The sequence below is a fragment of the Nelusetta ayraudi genome, unplaced genomic scaffold, assembly GCF_046127955.1.
Source record: "Nelusetta ayraudi isolate G7.1 ecotype Tasmania unplaced genomic scaffold, CSIRO-AGI_Nayr_v1 ptg000048l, whole genome shotgun sequence".
In the NCBI taxonomy this organism is placed as follows: Eukaryota; Metazoa; Chordata; class Actinopteri; order Tetraodontiformes; family Monacanthidae; genus Nelusetta; species Nelusetta ayraudi.
Window position 1 is genome coordinate 4,220,710 of NW_027466098.1, and position 17,105 is coordinate 4,237,814.

Genomic DNA, 17,105 nt, shown 5'->3' on the forward strand with positions numbered 1-17,105 from the left:
TGTTGGAAGTCGCCACTGGTGAGGGTCTGGTGTGTTTTACGAGCTTTTCCCCCCACATGTGGACGGTTACAAGAAGCCAGGAGACATTGGAGAAACTTGATGCGCACAGTCGATTGTTGTTGTTAAAAACACACACACACGACAGGAGCCAGGAACAGATACAAATCATTTATCGCCTCATAATGTCTGCAATTTAATCACATCCTTAAATCTGGTGAAAGTGACCTGGCAAAGCACTTTACTGCAGTTTAAAGCCAACCCAAGAGTTACCTGTGTGTGGCTATTTGATCCCAACAACTTTTTTTTCTTTAAATAGTTCAATTCCTGCTTTCTGAAAGAGTTATTCTCAAAGGCAGAGCTTGTGACCCGAGAGTGTGAATGTCACAGGTCGCTACAGGAATTACCTGTTGAGTGGTTTTATTATGTGAATGTTATCCTGGCCAACACAGGGCTGAGAAAGGGGACAGGGGTTTGAAAGGGAGAATGGTTTCCTATTCTCCCAAGGTGAGAGTCAGGTGGGGACAGAGGGACAGAGAGCGCAAATGGTAAAGATACAATATTGCAGCAGTAACAAATGCAAACATTTGAACAGAGGTTATTCATCAATTTTCATGTTTGGTATTTATTTCAAAACTGTTCTCCTTCCCCAGGGGATTTGTCCCTGTCGCTCACAACCCAAGCAGCGGTCAGGAACTTTCGGCACTCGGAAATCGAACGCGAGGCCTCTCTCTCTGCCGCCATGTTTAATTTGATGAGGAAGGACAAGGAGCGGGAAGGGGGCAAGAAGGAGAGGAAGGAAAAGAAGGAGAGGATGTCGGCGGCCGAGCTGCGCAGCCTGGAGGAAATGAGCATGCGCCGGGGCTTCTTCAACCTGAAGCGGGAGGCCAAGCGCGAATCCAAGAACAAGCTGGAGATCTCCAACCCGATCCCCATCAAGGTGGTGAGCGGCAGCGAGCTCACGCTCACCGACGTCGAGTCGGACGGCCTGAGCAACCGCAGCAGCATGGTGCTGGACGAGCAGCTCAGCGCTGCCAGCTCCACCGACGACCTGAAGGGCGGCGACGGCGGGCAGGAAGGCAGCGGCCACCGCGGCTCGGTGCGCGACCGCGTAGCCCACTTTGGCTCGCTGGCCAAGCAGAACTCTGCGCAGGTGGGCCAGATGATGAAGCGCTTCTCCTTCTCGCAGAGGAGCAAAGAGGAGAGCCCGTCGGAGGGCTCCACCCCGTCGGGCCAGAACTCAGCGGCGCCGTCGCCGCAGGCCGAGAGCAAGGTGTTCGGCATGCTGCGCAAGCACAGCCTCAAGCAGCAGCAGCAGCAGCAGCAGCAGCAGCAGCTTGACACGCCCATCGCCAAGCAGGTCCACATTCCCGAGGTGGTGGACAAGACCTTCCCGGCACTGCTGCGGCTGCCAGCTGTGGTGCCGCCGGTGGCGCCCGAGACCCGCGAGCTGGAGCTGCAACGCCGCCCGACGGGCGACTTCGGCTTCTCGCTGCGCCGCACCACCATGCTGGACCGCAGTCCTGATGATGGCGGTGGTGCCGCGGGCGGCGTCTACCGCCGCGTGGTCCACTTCGCTGAGCCTGGCGCCGGCACCAAGGACCTGGCGCTGGGCCTGGTGCCCGGCGACCGCCTGGTGGAGATCAACGGGCGCAACGTGGAGAGCAAGAGCCGCGACGAGATCGTGGAGATGATCCGGCAGTCAGGCGACTCGGTGCGGCTGAAGGTGCAGGCCATCCTGGAGCTGAGCGAGCTGAGCCGCTGCTGGCTGAGGAACACGGACGGCGAGCGGCGGGATGCCAGGCGGGTGAGTGAACCTCGAGCCTAGTGTCCGTTCTTTTCTTTGAGCGAAACCTTAATATCAACGCAAACCTAACAAAATCAAATGAATCCATATGAAATCAAATGGTCACTAAGACACCAAGGGTATGATTTTTGCGCAGAAATAGTCCATTGTCCAGGGGAAGAATTGAGTGTTTTATATTTTCCTGAATTTATTTATTCTTCCCTTTGCAAGCAGGCTAACAGAACAGTGGCTGCTGCTGCTGCTGCTGCATCTCTTGTCCTGGTAAAAACAAAAAACATAACCCTCCCCGGTGCTGCCCCCTGTGCTTGGCAGACCCACACATATATAGTTCACCTAGCGTGCCCGAGCTATAAAATACCTTAAAAATAAAAGAATTGCAAAGTATTCACATTAACTCAAATGATGCTGTGATGCTGCTATGCCATGAAAGGCACTGCCAGCCCCACTGGGAGCAACTTAAGCCCCAATTCCACTGGCCAAAAAACGTGGTGATGTCCCGCTACTAATCGGCATTTGGTGGCGGTGGAATCTGCTCACCGGGCCGCGCTGTTCCGCGACATAACGGGTCAAACAACCTGGCAAGCGACCCGGGTGATAATCGGCTCCGATCGGCTCCGCACCAATCGGCTTGCGATGGAATCGGGAAACCCGGGACAACACCACCTTTTTTACCTGCCGCACGGGATGACGTTGAGCGTCACGTGCGTTAAATCATCATCAATATCGCGCCAGTCGCGGCGTATATCAAGGCACTGATGCAAAAGTTTTCGATCACCTTCCATCAGCGCTCGATAATTGTTCATTGTCCTCTGGCTGTTTCGCCCGCTGCTCGCGCACAAAATGGACCAGACGCTGAAACAATCGCTGCACGGCGGGAAGCGGCCGCGGAGGTGCGCGCCGCTTCGAGTCTGGCGGCAACGACGTCATCGTTCCGCTACAGCCAAAAGTGACCAACGACTAAGAACACTGGCCACCGCCGGACTGTTGAATTCTGTAGCACTTCATCCACGCGATCTCAGCGCGATGACGTCAGCAGACACGCAGCGGTGAAAGCGGAGGGGGGTGCAGCTTGCCGGCGGGGGGGGGACACCCCGCTGGGTTTGGTGCGTGGACATTGCGCTAATTTTAGTGGAACAGAGGCAGTAGGGTTCAGTGTCTTGCCCAAGGACGCTTCGATATGTGGACAATTGGAGATGGGATTCAAACCTCCAATCCTTGGATCTTTGGACGAGCCACTCGACCAGTTGAGCCACAGCCGCCCCAATGTCTAATCAAATCGCAGTTGTGGACCTTTATTTATTTATTTTTTTTTACAAACAAAGCTGGGCTTTATGTTTAATAATTAAATTTTTGTTGCTTTGCGTGGTTTTCTCTTGTGCACTGGCTTGGCACAAGCACCATCCTTCTCTGTTTCCCTCTGCAGACAGAAGCTTGTCTATTCTGACGCTTCTGATTGGTTCTCCTGTCAAGTTTGGAATTGCAGCGCCCCCTGCCGCCTCCCCCCCATGCCAGTTCAGTTGTCTCTCTCCGTGTTGAGTTCTGCACTCTCAAATCTAAACAGTGAAAAACATTTATTCAAAAGGTAGAAAAGTAATCAAAGGCAATTAGTTACATTACTTTGACGAAGTAATGTGATACGATTACAGTTTCAGTCGAGTAACTTGTTGGGTTCATGGCAGAAAGTGAAGACAGACAGTCTTGGGTCCTATTTGTAGGTTTGTCTGTGTTGTCGCGCTTGAGCGAGTCGAAGACATCCAAGCGTCTGATCTCGATGTGTGGTTGCGCCGCCGCTGACTGTTGTTGCTGTTCTGCTGTTGCTGTTCTGCTGTTGCTGTTCTGCTGTTTGAAAAGCAAACATCAAGGTTTCTCAGTCTGTCAAATTACGACACAAGTTCTTTTTTCTCTTTTTCTTTCTATGCCTGTTCCTCGAAAATGAAATTACACGTGGGCCTCGGGGACGGTCGCCACAGAAGCTGTGTCATCGTGTTATTGCTTTGTGTGCTTCGGCAAGTCTTCTGAGAACTCGAGCTTCAGTAGTAAGACGTTCTGGACTCCTGTAGCCTTTTCATACTTAAGCTGAAATGTTCCCTCCTTCACTTTCAAAGGACATTTGGATCAGAAATGCATTGACCATAAAAATTTATATAATGATTGAGAGATTTTTATCCTTTTTTTTTTTTTTTTTTAACCGAAACCATCTTTTAACGCGTCAGGAAAAAGTCCATCATTGTGTCTTAATTTCTGGGTGGGAATAACGGCAAAAAGTTCTGTCAGTGGAGCATTTTTTTTTCCTTAGTGCACGACATTTAAACTGTGAAATAAATGTATGTTTTAATTATATTAGATTCAACTGCAGAAACAGTGGCATTACGAAAACATGCTGAATATTTACAGACATTGACGGACATTAAGTGAAGCACGTGTTGGAAACGTTCGGTCACGTTCCCGCTCTTCAACTGATATTAAGCCACTTCGTGTCACAGACCTTCAAAGGGCCATTTTGTCGTGAGTGAATTGTCAAACACTTGGCCACGCCTAAACCAAACTATTGTCTGTCGGGACAACCAGCAGCCGCAAGCTGTCAAGTCTAAACGCCTGCTGTGGCGCAGAAGGCGTGGCCACCTGACATATTTGCTGGTTTTCACAGAGTCAGAGTGAGACCTTTAGTCAGTGTCCTGTTCCTATGAGAGTTTATTAGCGTGCGTTTTTATTTCCCGGTCCCATTTAATAGGGAGTCGTTTCCCGGGCAGAAGCTTCACATTACAGGTCTTCCTTTAACTGATTGGCCACAGTCGTGCATTATAATGTGAAAAATCTGCAGCGACGCTTGCAAATCTTGTTAATAACTGTAAGATTCACTGTTGTTGCGTGCATGGAGTTGCCTAATGACAACTGTTCCCATTCATTAGCAGCGGAGAGCTGACTGTGTTTACTAAACTCTGGACAGAGATGGGGACCCCAAGAGCAGTCTCTGTGTCAGCAGAAGACACCTTAGACCAGTGAAGTTGCGACCCAAATGTATTCCAGTGCACTGAAATTTATTCCACAAAAATAAAAATGCTAGCCCACTTTCTATTGTCTACTCAATAGATTACTGAAATTTCTCATTTGAATTGTGTGCCCAGCAAAATAAATGCCCAACATTTCATCGATAAATAAATATGTGTGTGTATATATATATGTGTTTATATATATATGTATATATACACACATACATATATGTGTGTATATATATATATATATATATATATATAAATACACACACACACACACACACACACACACACATACATATATATATATATATATATATATATATATATATATATATATATACTGTGACAGTAAGATAAAAAGAAACAGAAAGAAAAGGAAAAGTTGAGGTGGAAATGTTCAGTGTAGTGTAATATGAGGAAGGATGGTTATTGCACAGTAATTGCTCTGAATCTCTGTTAGTGATGTGAGTTAATCATCGCAACAGCCTGGGGGAAGAAGCTGAGCCGGTGTCTGCTGGTTTTGGCGTACAGTGCTCTGTAACGCCGACCAGAGGGGAGGAGTTTGAAAAGTCCTGGGTGTGAGGGGTCTGTGGCGATGTTACTTGCACGTTTCCTTGTTCTGGTCAGGTACAAGTTGTGGATAGATGGGAGGTTAGTCCCAATTATCTTCTCCGCAGACCTAATTGTCCGTTGCAGTCTGTGCTTGTCAGATCCAAACCAGATAGTAATGGAGGTGCAGAGGACAGACTGGACGATGGCACTGTGTACTTCCTGAGCTGTCTCAGGAAGTACAACCTCTGCTGAGCCTTCTTGCGGACAGAGTTTATGTGGATGGTCCACTTCAGGCAAAGGCCTGGCAAAGCATCACAAAGGAGGAAACCCAGCGTTTGGTGATGTCCATGGGTTCCAGACTTCAGCCAGTCATTGTGTCCAAAGGATTCTCTACAAAATACTGAAAAGTAAGATTTTACTTTAGAGTTATGTTTATTTGTCCAATTACTTTTAAACCCCTGAAATGAGGAGTGTTTGTCTAAAAATAGCTACAATTTCTACATGTTTAATCCTATATTCTTGTTCAACCCCTTGAATTAAACCTTAAAGTCTTTCCGTTATGGTGGCGTGCAGAGCCCAAATCATGAAGATTGTCTCACTGTCCAAATATTTCTGGGCCTCAGTTTCAGTGGTCAAGTCAACATTTTCATCCACCTGGGTACTACAAAGTATTTTGACTTTGCTGCGTGATGACATATGAGCAAAACATGTCTTTAAAGTGTCTCATAGTCTGAACTACATATGAACTGTTCACCGCTTCACTTCGTGATGATCTTAAAACACCCAATGAAAACAACTCTACTGGCTACCTCAGTGCTTCAGAGAGTGTTGAGTTGGTCAGAGCGGGTTCCTTCAGTTAATGACGAGTGATTTTAATGTTTGTATTTTCTTTCAATGCCGTTTAATAACTTTTTTTTCTGTTTCTGCCGTGGCTGCTATGTCCTCCCTGCGTCTATCTGGACTTTAAGTGTTGTCTGAATTGCACGCAAGCAAACTATTGTTGTTGGAGAGAATGCACGCGTCCTGAATGGCTCGTTGACATACTGCTATGTCAAAAATGTAGTTGGAATGACTGACTAACTTTAAACCAACTCCCAGATTATTTGATTACGTACATTGTGATTCAAGATGCGCAAAGATACCTGTGTCTGTGGTTTACCTTAGTTCTCACATGTAGACCACCCGACTCAGTGCGGCACTCTGCTGTGAAGGTGGATAAAAAATAAATTAATAAAGTAAAAAGAAATTTGAAAGAGCGGTGGCTGGGATTTAGGGATGGCGGCACGCTACTGCTGAATGAATGTAGTGGAAACACTTAACAAGGGTGCCGAAAGGAAGTGGGCTCCGTTCCGCGGCTATTCACGGTGCTCCGGTGTGAACCCGGCCTGCGGCTTGCGCGCGATCTTCGCTGCGCTTCCGCCTCTGGTGTGAACCAGGCATTAATCGCGCGTGCAAAAAAAATGAGTGCCGTTAAAAGGAGTTATTAACTAATTAATTAATTAGTTATTATATGTATATGTATGTATATATATATATATATATGTATATATATATATATATATATATATATATATATATATATATATATATATATATATATATATATATATATATATATATATATATATATATATATTAGTTAATTAATTAGTAATTAATTAGTTATTAAGGAGTTATTTAGGCGTTATTAACGCGTTAACTTCAACAGCCCTAAAATAAACATTACATTTGTATTATTTATGTCAATTTTGTTCTTTTTATAGTTGGGTTTGGTTTTGAACCCAACCAGTCACGAGCAGTCCTATTCTGCAAAAACGGGAAATGACTTGGAAGTTTCTTGGTGTTATTGGAAAAACAGAAACGGGGTGCACTTTGCAGTCGGTTGAATGAATCCGTTTCCTTGAATGTGTGAATTGCCCGCTACAACCAAATAATATGGGGTGTATTTCACAGAGCAGTCAGGTTGCAACGTTTCAATGACGCTGGTCATTTCGTGCAAACCTCCAGCCAATCCAGCATTGTCCAGACTCCACATACGAACCCAGCGTGTGCAGAATGGCGGGTTAAAACGCAGGTTAACAGTAGCCAAGTGTCCCCCTCGTAGGCCAACCAAAGGCTTTGTTTGTTTGCCACCATTGGCTTGAGTTCAAGGGTCCTTGTGACACAGTCAGACGGAAAGGAACTCCACTTCCCTCCCACCCGTTCCCTCTCTCTCTCCGCCACAATTGAATTCATCTGCTGTTGGAGGCAGGGCGTGACTCCTGCTCATGTTGTCCTTCTCCTGTGGCAGACAGAAAAGCTCTTTCTCTCCAGAGCGGCTGAAAAAAAAAGAAGAAAAAAAAATCTGCCCATGACTGGATAAGAGACTTACTTTGTGTCATGTGAGGAGTGGCTATAATGAGCAAACAGGAAGTATACATCAGTGTGAGCCGTGTGAGTGTGAGCTGAGGCACGCTCTAACTCCACCTCCACCCCCGCCTCCAGCTCCGGCTGCGCATCCACCTCTGCCACTGGAACAGCAATCTTGTCTGTGCGTCTTTTGTCCACCTCTACCTCCAGCTCCACCTCTAGCTCAACCTCCCCTTGTGGCTCCTCCTCCACCTCTGCCTCCAGCTCCGCCTCTGCTTCCGCCTCCACCTCCACCTCCGCCACTGGAACAGCTGGCTTGTCTGTGCGTCTTTTGTCCACCTCCAGACGCAATTTTTTTTTTTAATAAATTCAGAATTATTTGGGAAGATAGTGGAATAATTTCACTTCTGAGCATTCAGCAAGTGTATGCATACCTTTTGTAGCAGTACCAAGGAGGACTCATTTTTGGCTGTTAGAGGAGATCAGAACTAAATGACCTAACAAACAAAGCCCAATGAATGTTAACAGGCGTTCCAGGTGTGCTTTAAATGTTAGAGTAGTCGGTTAGTCGGCTCGTGTGGGCTAATCATATGGTGCGTGCTGTGTTGAGCAATGCTGACGTGGAGAGGTTTAACCTGATGTGCGGCATTCAGTTCAGAAAGATCCGAACAGATCTGACCAACTGTTATTGATTTTTCTCAAGCTTTCTTTAACATGTCAGACCAGTTGGGCTTCTCTCTGTGATGGATGCTTTACTTTTGTCTCCCTTGTCTCCCTAAATAATCATCACTTAAATAATTTATTTATATGACACACCTAACAACTCTTTATTGCACTTTTAAACCTACTGCTATATTTGCACTTGTTTGATAGTTGAATCTCTGACGTTCATTCTGGTGTAGCCTTGATGGCACATGTTAACTTTGGCACTGGTAGTGTTTTTTTTTTACCCATTCAGGAAGTAATTCTGGCTGAAGTCACTTCCACTTATTTTTTTTAATTTTTATCAGACTCTCAAATTTCTCCTTCCCGTCATTGAACGGGTTCCTGTTCCTCAGTTATGAAGGATTTTAATCTCAGATTTCACCCAACTGAAGTTGAACTGAAACAGTTCTGATGCTTAGTAGAATGGAAACACGACACATTTTTGGTTCTGTGAAAGATAACTCGGGCACAGTTTCACCTCAGGTTTATGCCTTGAATTTTAAGCCTGCTGCTCCCATCTGCTTACAGCATTGTGTGAAATATCAGATGGTTATTTTGTCAGTGAAAGGCGGTTTGTTTGTCCAGAGCTGTAGAACAATCCGTTTTCTCCAACATCTTTTCCAGACAGCGCCGCCACCCTGCCTCTTCGTTTGTTAGTTGCCTGTTTTCCGATCCCAGTCGGTGAGGCGTGAAGGATTCATTTCCCATATACACATTAATTCCAAAGCCGTCATGCAATCGTGATGCCTTGGCTTATTTTTGGACAATATTGTTACAGGCCTGCAACGCTGCAAAAAAAAAAAAAAGCTCTGATCAAATGTGACATCTGTGAACGGGCACCCTAAATTGTTTGAAACTTGAAACTATTTGATTTCAAACTGAAGAAGTGAGGAACATTGCACTTTACATTTGCCAAAATAAAAGTGACATAAGTTACAGAGTTCATTCTTGTAAGGGGATGTTCAGTCCCTTCTGCTGAAGCGTTGTGTCAATGACGTTCCAAGAAGTCAGTCTCCTCCTGGTGCAGCATAACTTTTTTTCATGGTCTTATTCCCACTCCTCTCAAAACAGGGACATTAATATGCTGAGCGGGAATTGTGAAACAGTTGCTAAGCTGATGGAATCTACGTAACAATGCTGTTGGAATCCAAGCTATAAGGACGTGAAAGCAGACGGGAAGGCTACAGCGTGAGAGCTGGAGCCAAGGTTAAAGTATGAGGGAGCCATCTTCCCGTGTCTTAACAGGCTGACAGGGAACAACAGGAAGCAGGCCTCTCCCTTTAGGTCTCACTCTGGTATTCCTGGAATCTGCTTTGGAACAAATAAGCCACTTCCTGACCCTTTCCCTGGGTTGCGCTTGTGGAAGCAGAAAGTCTTGTAAGTTTTTGAGGCTGGGGCGCGGAGGCTCATGTCTCTGAATGCATCCGTTTTAAAAGTAACTGTTGTCGCTCCAGCGTGAAACGGTTGTTGGCTTGCGGCAGCTGACATGATGCTGGCCAGTGAGAAGAAACACTGCAAGCATTTAACTGGATTGTTTAGCATTTCAACCGTTGAAAGTTCAGCCCACAAGTCTTTTTTTAGAGTTTAATCATCGTAGTGGGACTGAATTTGGACCTCCTCCTGTATTCGAGCAGGGTCTTTCAAGAATGTCCTCGTAGTTCCACTTCCTCTTTGGATTTTTTGTTTAACTAACATGTCTCGATTCAGTCTTTATTTTGATAACACCATTGTAATACCTGTAAGCTGTTTCACACTTTAGTGTTGCCCTTGTGATAGGACAAAAATTTTTTTTTTGCGTGGTTCCATTTTTCTCTTCCCACTGTCCTATAACAGTTCCTCAAAAGCTGAAAGTACCTATAGCCCTTTGCAGCTGCCGTTCACAATCAGCCAAGCATGCCCTTACATTTTAATGGAAGCACTTTTAACAGGTTTGGTTAAACCTTGACAAGTGTCTGCCAAAACAGTTTGAAAAATGTGGTTTAGCAGTCGTTTGTGATAAGATGAGTGTTCTTCAGAAGGGTGTACACTCCTCTTTGTCAATAGATTGCAAAACATTCCTATGCCATCAGAATTTGACTGTAGACTTAATTGTTTGTTGCAGATTTTGCAGAGTCCTCTTCGCTATAATGTATACTATGTCACTGTGAAGTAGCTGCAAACAAGCTATTTTGATCAGTTTCAGTCATGTTCGACATTTAGATTGGACATGTTCCCCCTCGAAATAGTGCTGAATGAAGTTTGACTGTTACGATTCATCCTACATTACTGGCCTCTTCACAGTAGCTTGTACTAGAAGTGGCAGCAGAAAATATCATCCTATGCTGGTTAGATATGTTTAGATCTTAGAATGCCTGGATGGAGAGTCTCTTATTTCTGATTGAACATTTGAAGGTATTTATTCTGACGGAAGGACAGACTTGCTTGCTCGGGAAGAAACATAAGAAGTGAAATCGCACTTTTAGTTTTTATAATCCTGTAGTTTCATTATTTACATTTCCATAGTTTTAAACATAAATGGCTATTTTACCTCTGTTTCTGTGTGACCCCACCAATTTCATGTTATGACCCTTTCTTGTAAACAGAGTACTGCTTCTCTGTGTTAGAGCTTGTTAACTTTGGTGGGATTTGTAAGCCTTTCAATACCAGTCAATATGAATCGTTTGCAAGAGTTCACTGAAAAATAAATACTCACCACAATGTCAATGGTGGCTCTGGTGACATTTTCCTATCCATATATACATTTCATTTTTTTTTGCAGTTTCATATTGGGAAAGATAAGCCCCTACTAACCTCCACCCACCACCACTACACCACTACATTACAGTGGACTCCACCATTACAATAGCAGCCCACTGCAGCCATACACTTAAATGTAAAAAACAAAAAACTAAACAGAAGATGATGACCACATCTTCATACTGCTTGTGAGGTCTTATCATAATGTATGAAAGAATTAGTTTTCTAGTATGTCAAAAATGTCAAATGTTAACATGACCGTATGTGTAGTACAAATACATATTTATTTTATGACTAGATGACAACCCAAGCCCTTTGTAATACCCCCAAACACGTTATGTTGCTTAAAAACCACTGGTGTGTAATTAGACAATTTATGTTGCAAGATTCCATTCTGATGTGTTTGGTTATAAATGTGTGATGTAATTAAATTTAAGTGTGTAACCAATGTTGAAAGGGGCATGAATAACAGCGCAAGTTGAGCAAGGGTGTGTGACAAGTGCATAGACACACACACACACACACACATTCCAAACCTGAAATTATAAAATGAAATGTGCGCAATGCTGCCCCAAATATCTGTGTGAATTTGAGCTAATGAATGTGAGCAGACATGTCAAATCAATGATTTATCAGAACTGAACGTGCATGAGGCACTCTCATTAAACTTAACCAGCTCAGCTTCATAAAGAGCATTGTATTTGACATTGCTCACAGGGGTGGAAATGCACTTGTAGATATTGTTTTTTGTTTTTGGGAACACCCACAACTTCCAGCTTTTTCCCCCCTATTAGGGGGGCCAGGGAATACCACTGGCCCCACTATTACAACCACAGGCCCAGGTCGACGTCAAGTATTGATCCCCATAATAATGAGAAAGAACAATTTGATTTAATAACATTGTTTTTTTTGAGGTAGGTTTACAAAAGTGCAGCAAAAAGGTACAAATACGAGTCATCTCCTGGTTTCACTCCATCACCCTGCAAGATCGGACATGCTTACTTACTTAGCATCCTAAAGTCTGCTCCAAAATCATTGGACACCCTGTTAGAGAATTGTCTGCTTTTTGTGACCAGCAGATAATACGCACTGCTCACAGGATCCTACTCGACCCCTCACACACATTACAGTCTGTGTTCGAGTGGCTCCTGTGGGGGCGTTCCCATTGCCTCGCCTCGCCACGGTACGGTTGCAGGGCGTTCGCACTGGCCGCTACACGGTTGTAGGAGGTGCCGTCTTGGTACCTCAATCCCCCAGGGTCCAAGCGAGACGAAGCAAGTTTAGTGGTGACGTAGCGACGAGCAGGGCACTGGATTGGCTCAGTGTCCTCGTCGATGTTCCCTGTCGGAGCGGACATCGACGCCAACTCCTTCGACACGGAACTTCCGTGTCAGGTACATTTTACCGTGAATACAATCGAGTTGCTCCCGCGTGAGGCGCGTTAAGCTAGGGAATCCGAGGAGTCTTGCGATGAGAGGAAATACGGATTTGTCGAGAGGACGTGGCTCTTCGCCGCGAGGAAGCCTCGAACACCGCTGCATTTAACAAAGTCGTCCTTGGCTCGCTAGTGCAGCTATTTCAAATAAGGAGGCGTGTTTACTGTCTGTTTTTCTGTTTGTTTGTTTTTAAATAAATCCTATTTCCTGTTGTATCTGTCTCGTGTTTACGTTTGGTGAAAATATAAAGGTTGAACTACACCTTTACTCTCCCAGAAAACGAAACAATAAATTATAAATGTTGCCTGCATAAATGATCAACTGTGACTTCAGTGAGGAAAACTGTCCTTTCTTTAACAGAAAAGCAACCACAGACCGAGCGGCAGGTATGAAACAACCTCTACTTTGTCCATCGCTGCGCTGTTGTGTGTCGCACAGAAATGATGCTGTCGAAAACATTGTCCCGCTTTACCGCGTCGACTCCACCCACGGTCTCGTGATCCGGGGGCCATGAAAACACAATCGAACCGTGGCGAGGCGAGGTGAGGCGCGGCGAGGCAATGAGAACACGCCCTATGCGGACAGAGGCTGTGTTGTCCACGTTGTAGAACACAGAGGAGGGCCACTTTTGTTCCCACAAACAACACTTGACTCCTCCCAGTCTCAACATAATTGTCCAGCCCTTCAAGCTGTCTTCATTCAGACAGACTGAATGCACATAGCACTTTAATTTGATGCACACAGCACTTTGTCATTGACAACTGCTGACAACTAAATATATTATATTGTCTGATGTGTTGATGTTTGTCTATAACTCTGCTCGTTATGCCTATTAAATTGATTGAAATACATAAATCACAAGTGCAAATACGCCTATTCCAACAGTGCATTAATCAAGTAAAATAATTTTTACTCCATCTCTTCCTCAGTTGTCTGATTTTTGTGCCCCCCTCCTGATGCCCAGGCAGTATATTCTGGGCGTCTGCTTCTGGGCCCTGACTGCCACCAGCTCAAAACAGCCCTCCCCACAGTTTACATGCACACAAGCTAAAACAAGCTAAAACGTGTGTGCATGTAGATCTGCGTTTTCAAGCGAGGCCGTCGTTATGACAACGTTGCTTTCACCGTAGTTACACAGCAAGGCGTATGCGTTATCACATGTTATGTATTCCTCTTTTTTTTTCTTTTTTTTTTCATCACAGCCCAGCCAATTCCAACTGTGTCACCACTGGGGTGTAACTTTCTCTCCATTTTCTTTTCATAATCTCTTTCGCTTTCCCTCTACTCCACCGGTGTTTGGCTGGGTACTGGGGGCTTCAGAAACATGTAGCCTAGCTAATGAGCTACGCATGTCGGGAACTGAGAAATTCAGTGTCGCCAATCAGCAGCAGTGAGCAGGTGGCTCGCGTTCCGTGGGAGTGAGCGAGGTGTGTTCACGTCCCACAGAGAGCACAGCACTGGCCTGTCTTTGATCGGGATCACGTAACGTGCTGGCGGTAGTTCTCGAGACGATTTTACTGAAATATTTGCCAAACACAGACCCACAGGGAATTAATGTGAAATTAGATTTTTGTACTTTTTTTTTAAATTAATTAATTAATTTATTTTATATTTTTCAAGGGCATTATTTTTTACTGGCCTCACAGGACCAGTGGTTGGAGTGTTCTGGTGGCACTGAAGGTTTTTAAATACTTTGTCAACCATACATCCTTGAAGGTGATTATGTTGCCATGATATAACGCAATTTGCAAAAGGACTGGGCTGATGAACACTTGCCAGTTTGTCAGCTTAAATTTGCATTCGGGTTTTATTACGGTCACTCTGTACCTTTAGCACACTTGCTCTTGCATTGCATCACATGGCCTTTTCTTATTTATAGCATTTCTTAGCCTCTTAGAATAATAATACTAAATCCATAAACATCAGATATTTGACACATCCTCAAAGTAACTTCTGTTCCAAACCCTTAAAAGTTAAAAATACACCACAAATCCGCTTTCTGATACTGTTAACTCCACTGTGACTTATGCAGAGTTTTATGTGCAGTCATGGTTGAACCGTACTTTCTGATGAGTGGGTGTCCATTCTAAGGCTGACTGAGCTGCCTTCAAAGTTCACCATGCACTAGCCGCCTCTTTGGCCTCTCCTCTAATCTTCACTAACGGTGACACTCGGTCATCTGTCCCGCTATCAGTGCTGCGTGCCATTGGATTACCTATGCTGATGCTGCTGATCTCCCCAACAAGAATGTTAACCCTACACCGTTGTGCTCTTAATCCTCTTTCCTACTTATGTCTCTCCCACTCGCTCCTTTACGGCATCTTGCGCCCAAATAGCCTGATCATGGCAGTCCAGCAGATGTTTAAGGGAGAGTGATCAAGCCATCCTGCTGGGTGGTAAATCCTCATGCCTTCCAGATACGGGGATTAACTAGGGAGTAGGAGAGGGCAGTGATGTTTAATGATGTGAAGAGTGCAGCTCTGGTGAGCTGCAACAGATAAGTGCATGACAACTAGTTTATGTGTGAAGATAAGTATGAAGATTTGAAATTTAGTAACAGACCACATGAACCCTCTCCCAAATTGTTTGCAGTCATATTTGAATATAATGTTCATATTTTGTTTAGTAACCTCCCTTTTGGTCTATAGATGATGAATATGAGGACAAAATTTACTATAACATTAATGTACCGTGTATTCTATTTTTTTGTAATCTTTGGCAGATAAAACAGTTTAAAGAATTCCTTGGTAAAGATATTGTCAATCTTAAGTCAAACATTTAGATTATAGATTTTTTAGAGCTGTCAGTCGATTAAAAAAATGAATCCGATTAATCGCATGGTTTTCCATAGTTAACTCACGATTAATCGCAAATTAATCACATATTTTTTTTTATCTAATCTAAATCTACCGTAAACTGATATTTTTCCATTTTTTTTTAATAATCATATCAACATGGGAGTAGGCAAATACTTGCTTTCTGCAAATGTACCACTAACAAAACAAAAGATGCACAGGGTAAAAAAAAATGTTATAAACTCAAGCCCAACAAAGATAACAGAAGGACATAACTGTAACATTACATAGTAATGATTACTAGTACTACCAAAATTTGTATATTTTACTTTTCAACTCGAACTTGAACTATTCATCCCCTTTTTTCAGCAGCCATTAACACAAAAGGATGCCCCTTATGCATTGCATCAAACTGTGATGCACAAAATAAATTAAATTAAATCAAAACAATAAATAAAGTGTGCATTAAACAGGGGGCAGTGCAATACAGAACCGGACTCAAATGATATAGTGCAGTTAGGCAGTGTAGCCTATAACAGCTGTTGTCCTGTCAAGACTGCCATCTGGCAGGGTTTTGAAGTGGAACTTTCCATTTACAATTGACGCCTTATCCATGTTAGTCCTTCCTAGTGCTCATCTACGCTCAGTGTCTTTTTCTTTTTTTGTTGTGTTTACAAGCCGGCTGCAAGCGTGTGACTGTGTGCTGTGAGTCAATTCAATTCCCGTTTCCACAATCTATGGAGCGGCCAAAGGTTCAAAAAGCACCGGGTGCATTAATCGCGCGATAAAAAAATTGTCGGCGATAAAGCGGCGTTGAGTTAACGCGTTAATAACGTGTTAACTTTGGCACCCTTAATATTTTTATATATTATAGTATATATTTTTGAGTATTTGAGTGTGTACTTGTACGACTTCATATTAGTTATGAATTTAATAAAGTTGATTTGAGAACAAACATAACAATACTAACATATATGTATTTTTTCCTTTCCCAAGATATAATAATGCCTTTAAATTTTTTAATCTTTTTTAGTGTTCTCAAGGTACTAATTGACAGCTGTTGAGACGCTGTGTGTGTTTACATTTTAACTGTCTGGCCGTCTGTTAGGATACTACTTGGCTGACTTGGATGGCTTAGTTGGCAATTTTTACTTACCAATGTCTCATCCCTGTTATTGGCACGTCATTGTGTGTATGCTTCAAAACCTGCATTTAGTCTGGATTAGAATTCAGGATAGGTCTTTGGCATGTCTAGCTTCCCTCTGCCAAGGCTTTCCGCAGCTACTATGCAAGGCTGGTTGCTCAGCGTAGTAGTCATACGGCAGTGACCATATGTACCTCTGTAAAGTGGCTCTTACCAGTCTCTCTGGTACTGGTAGGGGTGTTCCTGACCTCCTTTTATTTATTTATTTCCGTATTTATTTTTTACCAAGACTGAATTATTTAAGGCACTGCTGCGTGCTGGATGAATAATGGAGAAGTCTGCTGAGGGCTTGTCAGGGTAAAGAAATGAGGTCTGAAGAGGTTGGCAACAGATGTCAACACACATTGAAGGAGGTTCATTTTAGGGTTGGAAAGATGGTTAATCAAAATGAGTCGGGTAGATCATGAACTCGGACGTCTATAGAGAATTGTGTGGCTAGTTGTATTGACAAGAAGCTTCTTCATTCCCACCCCCTGCCTGTGTATTAAACCCTCCTCTTTTATACAGCGTTCCCTCAGATATGGTGAA

The 17,105-nt window shown here is 43.9% G+C and overlaps 1 protein-coding gene across 7 annotated transcripts in view; it reads left to right on the forward strand.

Moving 5' to 3' along the window:
* The window catches only part of myo18ab (myosin XVIIIA b), a 119,747-nt gene that overhangs the window by 1,269 nt on the left and 101,373 nt on the right, over window positions 1-17,105 (forward strand). For 6 of the 7 annotated variants that reach the window (XM_076035808.1, XM_076035810.1, XM_076035796.1 and 3 more), the window contains exon 2: window positions 651-1,804. In XM_076035808.1, the coding sequence (XP_075891923.1) occupies window positions 740-1,804 (1,065 nt within the window). In that variant the 5' untranslated portion in view covers window positions 651-739. Of the gene's footprint in view, window positions 1-650; window positions 1,805-17,105 lie in introns of those variants that run through there. The other variant, XM_076035789.1, reaches the window with a different exon arrangement.